The sequence below is a fragment of the Xenopus laevis genome, chromosome 3S, assembly GCF_017654675.1.
Source record: "Xenopus laevis strain J_2021 chromosome 3S, Xenopus_laevis_v10.1, whole genome shotgun sequence".
NCBI classification, from domain to species: Eukaryota; Metazoa; Chordata; class Amphibia; order Anura; family Pipidae; genus Xenopus; species Xenopus laevis.
Window position 1 is genome coordinate 128,453,358 of NC_054376.1, and position 10,847 is coordinate 128,464,204.

A 10,847-nucleotide genomic window follows, 5' to 3' on the forward strand; every position below is an offset into this window, starting at 1 on the left:
TGTAATGACGCCGGCGTGCAATGGCACAAAAATCAAGCGCTATAAAAGGCTCATTCGGGCTTTCAGACCTTATAAACCTTTATAGGTTTATCCTGGTGGTGTTTAAGCTTTGCGCTATTTGATTCTGATCTGATTCCTGTTTTGACCCATGCCTGGCTTTTGACGATTCTACCTTCTGTATCCTGACCCTTGCCTGATAACCGACTTCGATTCTGCTTACATAGTAACATAGTAAGTAAGGTTGAAAAAAGACACATGTCCATCGAGTTCAACCTTTTTTTTTTTTATTAACTACCTATCTGCCAGTTGATCCAGAGGAAGGCAAAAAACCCATCTGAAGCCTCTCCAATTTGCCTTAGAGGGGGAAAAATTCCTTCCTGACTCCAAAATGGCAATCGGACTAGTCCCTGGATCAACTTGGACTATGAGCTATTTCCCATAACCCTGTGTTCCCTTACTTGCTAAAAAGCCATCCAACCCCTTCTTAAAGCTAATCTAATGTATTAGCCTGTACAACTGATTCAGGGAGAGAATTCCACATCTTCACAGCTCTCACTGTAAAAAACCCCTTCCGAATATTTAGGCGGAACCTCTTCTAATCGGAATGGGTGACCTCGTGTCAGCTGGAAAGACCTACTGGTAAATAAAGCATTAGAGAGATTATTATATGATCCCCTTATATATTTATACATAGTCATCATATCACCCCTTAAGCGCCTCTTCTCCAGTGTGAACATCCCCAATTTGGCCAGTCTTTCCTCATAGCTTATGCTTAACCCTTCTGATTGACTTTCCGGTTTGACCCTTGCCTGCCTGACTACGTTATTCTCTGCCTGCCCCGACCCAGCCTGATCTGACTACTCTATTCCTTATGCCTTGTACCATGACCCAAAGACTTTTCCTACAGTTGTGCCCCTCTGCCTATCTAGAACCCCTCGCACCTCTCATTATAAGACCTGGCGGGATCTGAGTAGCTGAGGGCTCCTCCCGAGGCAAAGGTGGCTGCTACAGGCAGAACTACGAGCTGAGACCAGGGTGCTTGGCATCGGTTCTAGATTTAGGGTGCCAACCGTTGCACTTCTGCTTTAGTGCCGGTTCCTTAGGGCGCGCATCTCCTTTTCTTATAGGCGCATTGACGCTGGCGTGATGATGTCAGCGCGCAATGGCGCGAAATCCAAACACTATTTAAAGGGACTGCACTGAGATCATTGCCCGTTATTGGTTCATCCTAGTGAGTTCCTGGGTACTATTTCTGTATATTCCTGTTATCTGATTCCTGTTTGACTCCTGCCTGATTGACTATTCTGACTTCTGTGATCCTGACCCCTGCCTGTTAACCGACTATTCTGACTTCTGTAATCCGACCCGTGCCTGTTTGACTCTTCTGATTGATCTCCTGGTTTTGACTTTTGCCTGTCTGACTCCGCTTGAATTCTGCCTGTACAGACCCCCGGCCTGTTTGACTACACTTTCGTCTATTCCTTGAAGTGTGACCTTCTGCCCAAAAGACTTTTCTAACAATCGTGCCCCTCTGCTCATCCAGAACCCTCACTTGGCTCCTCTCTTAATAAGACCTGGCGGCATCCAATTAGCCGAGGGCTCCTCCCGAGGTGAAAGGCGGCTGCTAAAGGCGGAAGCAAGAGCCGAGACCAGGGAGCCTAGCATTAGTTCTGGATTTTGGGTGCCGATTCGTGACAGTTGCTCATCAGGGCAGACACAACTGCATACCTATCATGAGTGTCTGAATGCCTTAAGCTGCACATTGATTGGCTACAAAGATGTACATGTAAGACATTCTGTAACGAATAGCGTTTACCCTGGTGGTCCAGTGAAGTATCCTCTGGAATGCGGGGGCGCCCGCCGCATATGTCCTGTTTCATCCAGCGCCGGATCTCCTATGGCGCGCTGTCAAATCGTCATCGCAGCACTGTCAAATCGTCATTGAAGTACAGATGTATATTGGGCGTATACAGATCTGAATCCATCTTAAGCTCTTCAAACTCCAGGTCTTGATCCTGCACACCATTCTCCTGTAGGGTTTTGTCCATGTCAAGAGGAACCCCACAGAATTTCCAAGTGTAGCTTGCTGCATGGCCGTTATACGCCAGGTAACATTCTAGGATCTCCAATATAGTTTCCTTGGAGCAGACCTGCCAGAGAAGAGACATCAGTATTGTTGTTTGCTTGTTTTGAGGGGTGAGCAGAGCTGTATCTTCATCTACTGCCACCACATGCACTGGACTAGATCAGACCCCCCACAGCGATGAGTAAAGTTTCTGTAATGCTGATCACCAATCTTTTCTTTTTATATATGGATCCCACAGGCTACCCCTTGAAGCTGCCCCCCCCAGGTTAAGGCCCTCGGATCCTTCTGTCTGTGTCACCCTGAAAAGGAAGGGGCAGACTCACAGCTCCTTTTATTGGTGTCACTGTGACACCCTGCTGAGGGAAGTACAGAGTCAGCCAGTGGTGATGTAGCAACCAGAGGAGAAGGCGTACTCACACTGATACATTTGTTCTTCGCTGTGTCACCTCAAGCATTTGCTCCTGAGAGTTAAAGGTGTTGATGATATGGATAAACCTGGTCTTCAAGGACAAGATCCCGATCTGATAGGTGGTGTCCTTCCACCAAGGCCGTCCAAAGTTATTAACCCATCCTGAGCAAGGAAAGCAGGGTGCTATATGCAGGAAGCATCCCTTGGGAGTATAATACTTCAGGCATCCAGTCTGCGGATCAATATGTGTTTTTACCTAAAGAGCGATAAAGAAACATTTGCTTTAAATGTAAAGTAACATGGATGGTATTTATTCCAAAGCCAGAAGTGTAATGGCCTCGTACCATGTGTTTCTCGTGAGATCTTCGCTAATACCTAATAAAATAGCAATGTTTAAGGAAAACTTTGGTGAGCAGGCCTCTTAAACTTTATTAACTATGTTTAACTAGTGCTCTGTGGTTTTTTTTGTCATTATTTTTATGAAGTGCCACATATTAAAGGGATAATGACACGTTCCTACATAAAATCATAGGAATGTGTCAGTATCAAGTAGGTGCCGCACCCGGAATAGTTCCCCTCAAAAGCCCCCCAGCCCTGCAAACCTTTGTGCAGTGGACCCTCTGACACTACTAATTGATCTGCGTTGCTTCAGTGATGCTGGGCTGGGGGCGGAGCGATCCTCCCATAGGCTGAAGTCCGGTTGTCATTTGTAATTAGCCAATGGAAGGATCACGCCACCCCCAGCCCAGCATCACTAAAACAGCACAGAAGATCATTTATCAGTGTCGGAGGGTCGGGTTAACGCAGGTTTTCGGGGCTGGGGGGGGCTTTCAGGGAAACTATTCCGGGTGCAGCACCTACTTGATACTGACACGTTCCTATGATTTGTATCATAGGAACGTGATATCAATCGAGCAGGTTTGATTTTTCCTGCAATCAAGGACAGAATTGGTTAGTTGATGCGGTCCTACAACCCGTCAGGAACCATTTACGTCACTATAATCCAATAGTTGGTCCCTAGGGCAGAACGATCAGATTAACCCAATATCGTCCTGCCTTTGGTAGGCATATTGGGTTAAGATCTTATGGTGTATGGCCACGTTTACTGTGCCATTGGTGCCCTTACAACAGACAATGAGATCTGATAAGGAATCAGTCCCATAGGGAGCGAATCTCTCACTGATATGCCCACATTGAGGTGGGCAATATCAGGTTGATCTGATCTAGGGCCCAACGATTGGATCATAATGCATCCGAAACGGGCGGGCGGATCGCGGGACTGCATAAACTCACAGATGCGGCTGTGATCCAATGGGATTTTTTAATCTGCCCGACAGATATCGATTGGGAAGCCCGTCGGATGGCCCCCCACATGGGTCAATAAGCTGCCGACTCGGTTTGTCGACAGCTTTTATCGGCCCGTGTATAGGGCCTTTTAGGATAATGCTGTACTGGGTTGTTTCTCCGACTGCTCCCATCTGTTTTTTAAGAGATGAAACGTGAAAGTATCCATTTTCTTGTCAAAATATGCTCCATATGCATAAAGGCTAAGTGAAAAAACTGTTCTGCTGAGCACTATTCTAGTGCAAGGTTTCTATTTGAGTGGATTTTTGCACAATTTGTCCAACCATGTGCTGGGTCAAATCGGGCTGATCCAATCATCGGCACAAGGACCACATCAACACACCAATGAGGTCCTTGCCCAGTGGCATTTTCAAAGTTGCCTGAGAGAGACAATTTTTAGCCAGATGTTGGGCAGCCATCAAGGAGCCCCAAAACAAAGACCAATAAGATGACCAACTTAACCTGAAAAGGCTGACTTAGTAGCCTTTATGGATGAATATGTCTGGCTTTATAGTGAAACAATATGAATAAGACGTCCCCACAAGTGCCCGACCCCTGAGATTCCAGTAAGGAATGTGACGAATGCAGCTGCAGAGCTTACACACCAACCTGTCTTACTTGGACCATGTGGGCAATTTTTATGGATTATAAAACAATAAGAAAATAATACAAGAGTAGCAGCTAAGGAAGGTTGAATCCGTAAGTCTTTTATAAAAGGCAATGGTGCCTTTTTAACTGCTCTTCTACTAACTTGCATGAATAATGCACCAAGGTTGCCAAACTGCTGTTATTTCTCAGCATACAGACTGATGGGGTGATGTTGTATAATGCTGAAGTTCTATTGTGATGCTGTTCTGCTTGTAAATGTGGCTCCCCCTGCTGGTGAGAAGACACAGACAAATCTCTGGGAAGTGAATAAAGCATCAAATCTGCAGAAGATTTCGGATACATGAAATACTGGTGATCTGGCGCACATGCTAATGATGGAAAACAGTTCCGCCATTTCCAGAAAGTGCTGTATCACACAGAAAGAAGAAGGGGGTAATCAAAGAAGTTGGGAGGGGTCGGCAAAGACAAATAAACAGGAGGGAGGGATCTCTCAGCTGCAATGAATTAACAGCTCTGCCTCTTCAGAATTACTTACGTCCCCTGTCTTGGGATTGAACCAGTGACTGATATCCCTGCCTGCAGCTTCAATGATTGGCCTGACTAACACATCACCTGAGGGAGAAGAGAGATAGAAATGAGTGGGGAGGGCAGATGTTCCATGTCTACTGTTAGTGACTCACATTATTAAACCAGTAACCCACTGGCACAGGGACCCAGTGGCCTCAGCATCAGACTTCCCAGCACTGCAACCATTCACCTCAGTATTCATATGTATGTCACCCTACAAGGGGAGTGGCAAGCTCACAGCTCTTTCTGTCTGTGTCACCCTGCAGGGGGAGGGACTCTCCTTCTGTCTGTGTCACCCTGCAGGGGGAGGGACTCTCCTTCTGTCTGTGTCACTGTATCACCCTGCAGGGGGAGGGACTCTCCTTCTGTCTGTGTCACTGTATCACCCTGCAGGGGGAGGGACTCTCCTTCTGTCTGTGTCACTGTATCACCCTGCAGGGGGAGGGACTCTCCTTCTGTCTGTGTCACTGTATCACCCTGCAGGGGGAGGGACTCTCCTTCTGTCTGTGTCACTGTATCACCCTGGAGGGGGCTGGACTCCTGTCTGTGTCACTGTATCACCCTGCAGGGGGAGGGACTCTCCTGTCTGTGTCACTGTATCACCCTGCAGGGGGAGGGACTCTCCTGTCTGTGTCACTGTATCACCCTGCAGGGGGAGGGACTCTGGGCTGAGTGCCAGGGCCCATATACAGCTGGAGAGGGGGGGATTCTGGGCAGAACATATGTGTGACTATATAATGTATAGTAGCTGTTACACACTGTCAGTCTATCACACACTCTATTTACACACTAACTGTCAGTGAATGGGCTGGGCAATACCTGTATCACCCTGCAGGGGGAGGGACTCTCCTTCTGTCTGTGTCACTGTATCACCCTGCAGGGGGAGGGACTCTCCTTCTGTCTGTGTCACTGTATCACCCTGCAGGGGGAGGGACTCTCCTTCTGTCTGTGTCACTGTATCACCCTGCAGGGGGAGGGACTCTCCTTCTGTCTGTGTCACTGTATCACCCTGCAGGGGGAGGGACTCTCCTTCTGTCTGTGTCACTGTAACACCCTGCAGGGGGAGGGACTCTCCTTCTGTCTGTGTCACTGTATCACCCTGCAGGGGGAGGGACTCTCCTTCTGTCTGTGTCACTGTATCACCCTGCAGGGGGAGGGACTCTCCTTCTGTCTGTGTCACTGCATCACCCTGCTGGGGGAGGGACTCTCCTTCTGTCTGTGTCACGGTATCACCCTGCAGGGGGAGGGACTCTCCTGTCTGTGTCACTGTATCACCCTGCAGGGGGAGGGACTCTCCTTCTGTCTGTGTCAATGTATCACCCTGCAGGGGGAGGGACTCCTGTCTGTGTCACTGTATCACCCTGCAGGGGGAGGGGCTCTCCTTCTGTCTGTGTCACTGTATCACCCTGCAGGGGGAGGGACTCTCCTTCTGTCTGTGTCACTGTATCACCCTGCAGGGGGAGGGACTCTCCTTCTGTCTGTGTCACTGTATCACCCTGCAGGGGGAGGGACTCTCCTTCTGTCTGTGTCACTGTATCGCCCTGCAGGGGGAGGGACTCTCCTTCTGTCTGTGACACTGTATCGCCCTGCAGGGGGAGGGACTCTCCTTCTGTCTGTGTCACTGTATCACCCTGCAGGGGGAGGGACTCTCCTTCTGTCTGTATCACTGTATCACCCTGCAGGGGGAGGGACTCTCCTTCTGTCTGTGTCACTGTATCACCCTGCAGGGGGAGGGACTCTCCTTCTGTCTGTGTCACTGTATCACCCTGCAGGGGGAGGGACTCTCCTTCTGTCTGTGTCACTGTATCACCCTGCAGGGGGAGGGACAGACTGTCATCTCCTTCTAAGTGATGAGCTCACAAATCAACACCAGGCAAATGTGCATTTGGGCAGTAAAGTGTAGCAGAAGATGGTCTTGATTGGTTGTTATGGTGCCCAGTGTTGGTAAATGAGCCCTGGTAGAGTCTAATACAAATCTCCTGGCAGCACTTATTAGTCAGAGATGTCAGACCCTCCAAGCTTTGGGCAGTGAGAATAAGCATTCAGTTGTGTCTAGTGATAAGCCTGTGTAGTACAACATAACATTAGCAATAGCAGCTACACTACATAGAAGCCACTGATTAACCTACTGCAGATACCCCATTCCTATTATTATACTTTATGTTAATACTGGGTGGGCTACCAGTCCATTAGTTCTTTAAACTCCATACATTGCATCGGGCCTTCCTAAAGGGGTTGTTTTCAAATTTCTTGCAATAAACAAAGACTTTTTTCCAATTGCTTTCCATCTTTAATTTTTAATTTAGTTTTAATGTCAGTGTTTCTGTCTCTATTGTTTCAGTCTGGCAGCTCAGTGATCCAGGGGCATCTGAACTGGTACAATTTGCTACAATTAGTTGATACAATTAGTTGATACAATTAGTTGATACAATTAGTTGATATAATTAGTTGATACAATTAGTTGATCCATTTCTCAGCAGCATCTGTGGAGTATTAGCAACTATTGTATCAATTCTAACAGCTGCTCTGATGTTCTTCTGTTTAGGAAAACAATTAGAAACCTTTCTCACATCTTTCCTAAGCAGAAGAACATCAGAGCAGCCTCTTTCTTTCTCCTGACAACTTCCTTGACTACTTGGTGGTCAGACTGGTGGGAAACTGACCAGCAGGTAGCGCTGTTGTAACACAATTCATTCATATTAACAGCACATGTATCCCTTAATATCTTGGAATCAAAACAAAATAAATAATGAATGTAAATTATAAAAGGTCTTAGAATAGCCCCCTCTTCAACGACCCCCCTTTCCCTGAGCTGAGGCAACTTCGACTATAGAAAATGCATCGCCGCGTGTGCATTAGCACAGGCGACTTTTCATTGTAGCCTATGGGGAAAAACGTTGAGGCAGTTCGGGGAGATAGTCGCTCAAAAGACGAGGTGATTAGTCGTTAGGCGACAAAATCTCCCCAAATCTCCTCGTGTGGCCTTACCCTTAGAAGGTGTAAAATTACACTTTACACTTCAATATTAGAAAAACTGTCAAAAATAAAAATTAGAAAGTAATTGGAAAAAGACTTTATTTCTGGTGATCTGTCTGAAACCAACTGAACTGTAAAACATGTTTGAAGGGGAACAACCCCTTTACCCCCCTCAGTGTGCTGAGTCCCAGGAGATGAGAAGGGACGTTTGGGCTGTAAGTGGATAATTACCCCCTCAGTTTGTTATATAGCAGAAGGTTGGTGGGGAGATTGTGCTGTATCCAGGATATAAATGGAGGGATTGGGGAAGGATAAGAGTGATCCCCGGCAGAATTCACACTCGGCTCATTAAATATTTATCCTTTTCCTCAAGACAGGGCCAGGCCAGGCTGGCCTGGTGCCCTAAGCAACCTGGCCGGCCACCCTGCCCCTCGCACATATGCCCAAGCCCAATCAACACTATTGAGAGAGATGAGACGGAGGGGAGAGAGAGATGAGACGGAGGGAGATGGTGGTAGAGGAGACGGAGGGGAGAGAGAGGAGACGGAGGGGAGGGAGGGAGAGGAAATAGAGAAGTGGGAGGGGTGAGCAATGGAGAGGAAGGAGGGAGGGGACAGTGACGGAGGGGAGGGAGGGAAGATCGACAGAGGGGTGGGGTGAGCGATGGAGGGGACATAGATGGAGGGGAGGGTGACTGGAGGGAGGGGAGAGCGACAGAGGGGTGGGTGACAAGAGGGAAGGGGGGTAAGACTGAGGGGTGAGGACTAGGGGTAGGAAGAAGACAATTTTAGAGGTAGCGGCCCAGTGCTCCCCTATCATTGCACCCTAGGCAGCTGCCTCTTCTGCCTACCCCTACTTCCGTGCCTGCCTCAAGAGCAGCCGAGAGAAACCTGATGGTGTTTGTTGAAGGAAAGGCGGGAGTATTCACTCCCTGTCTCCTCTTACAGAAACCCCTAGGTAAAATAAATTAAGCCCACTGCTTATTGTGACTGATAACCATGCAACTCCAAACAGAACCCCAAATAGAACCCCAAATAGTCATGTGGGCCTAATAATAGAAACTATACGGAATATCATCCTCAGTCCGACTCACAGAGTTGTATCCAGGGGTTCAGTACCAGCACATACTGATCCAAACTCTACAAGAAGAGCTTTAGCCCAATTGGCCACCTCACCTGACAGGACTGTATTACCTGTCCAATAGGAACGTGACTCTTTTCTGGTTAGATATGGGTTGGGCCAAGAAGCTGCCAACCCAGTCTGCAGTAGGGATGCACCGAATCCAATATTTTGGATTCGCCCAAATACTTTGTGAAAGATTTGGCCGAAAACCAAATCAAATCTGAATTTGCATATGCAGATTTGGCCGAATCCTGGATTGGGTGCATCCCTAGTCTGAAGGGACCCGGTCAGTTTGATTCCGTTGGCCTCGGTCCCTGGGGCCCACTATGATGTAGAGAGGGATATTCTGAGACAATTTGTGTAACAATAATAATAAATGTGCAGCCTTACAGAGCATTTGTTTGTACATGGGGTCACTGACCCCTATTTGAAAGCTGGAAAGAATGGGAAGAAGAAGGCAAATAATTCAAAAACCTTATAAAAAAAATAAGGAATTTAATTGTATAACATACTAAAACGCTAAACGTTAACGTTTAGTGTGTAATAGCATGTGTAATTCTAAGCAACTTTTTAACTGGCCTTCATTTTTTCTTTTCCATATTTTTGAAGTATTTGTCTTCTTCTTCTGACTCTTTCCAGCTTTCAAATGGGGGTCACTGACCCCATCTAAAAAACAAATACACTGTAAGGCTACAAATGTATTTTTATTGTTACTTTTTATTCCTCATCTTTCTATTCAGGCCTCTCCTATTCATATTCCAGTCTTTTAGTTAAATCAGTGCATGTTACTAGGGGAATTTGGACCCTAGCAACCAGATGGCTGAAACTGCAAACTGGAGAGCTGCTGAATAAAAAGCTAAATAAGTCAAAAAGCAGAAATAATAACAAATGAAAAGCAATTACAAATAGTCTCAGAATATCCCTCTCTACATCATACTAACAGTTACTTTGCAGCTGTGCTGCACCTTACACTGTATTGCTGAGGGTTTGGCCTATAGGATTCTTATGTGAGTATCTGGAGGGGGTGTGGCCTCTCACTACAGCTCGCAGGGGATTATGGGAGTTTAGTTGAAGAGCAGGTTGGGGAGTTGAGTGCAGAGAGACAGGAGTTATTAGTCAGTCAGGAGTCTCACATCGGGACACTTCCCGTGGGGTGAAATAACGGGGCTCATAGCGGAAGCGCTCCCTCAGCTCTGTTGCTATGGAAACGAGACTCATTACGCCTTCACTTCCGCGTTTCACTGTGACTTCCGCTAGTGCGTGTCATGCCTCCATTTCAATTGACTTGGCTTGTCTGTCTATTCCCTAATTGTGACTATGGATGATGTCACCCGCCTGTGAGTTCTCATTGGCCAGCGGCTATAAGAGTCGGGCACGGGCCAAAGGGAGTTGTAATTTCCCCTTCCCTATGTAACCTGGACTACAAGTACCGAAAGGCTGACAGGGATCTCCTATGGCTTCTGTACTGGAGGAGAATGGTTATATCACTGAGAGCTGCCCCAGAACTGCTGTAAGTCTCCTCCTTTTACTCACAGTTTGGCACCAACTCACTCCTACAATTCTCTGACTCTTCTTATTGTAACTATGTCTGACTGACAATCTCCCCCCCCATTGTGTATAGTTGGTATATTCCTCCCCCCATAGTGTATAGTTGGTGTATTCCTCCCCCCATAGTGTATAGTTAGTGTATATATAGTGTATAGTTGGTATATATAGTGTATAGTTGGTGTATAT

The 10,847-nt window shown here is 47.1% G+C and overlaps 2 protein-coding genes across 3 annotated transcripts in view; one reads left to right on the plus strand and one right to left on the minus strand.

Annotated features, from left to right (window-relative positions):
- Positions 1–1,916: 1,916 nt before the first annotated feature.
- cyb5d1.S (cytochrome b5 domain containing 1 S homeolog) lies at positions 1,917–10,331 on the minus strand. The gene is made up of 6 exons (XM_018239548.1): positions 10,247–10,331; positions 4,984–5,060; positions 4,789–4,854; positions 2,840–2,870; positions 2,533–2,657; positions 1,917–2,150 (listed from the first exon to the last, which is right to left on the minus strand). Exons 1-6 carry the CDS (start codon positions 10,329–10,331, stop codon positions 1,917–1,919), a joined length of 618 nt encoding a protein of 205 aa, XP_018095037.1.
- Positions 10,332–10,422: 91 nt separating this feature from the next.
- The window catches only part of naa38.S (N(alpha)-acetyltransferase 38, NatC auxiliary subunit S homeolog), a 9,532-nt gene continuing 9,107 nt past the window's right edge, over positions 10,423–10,847 (plus strand). The window contains exon 1 of one of the 2 annotated variants that reach the window (XM_018239507.2): positions 10,423–10,623. In XM_018239507.2, the coding sequence (XP_018094996.1) occupies positions 10,567–10,623 (57 nt within the window). In that variant the 5' untranslated portion in view covers positions 10,423–10,566. 2 annotated transcript variants of the gene reach the window in all.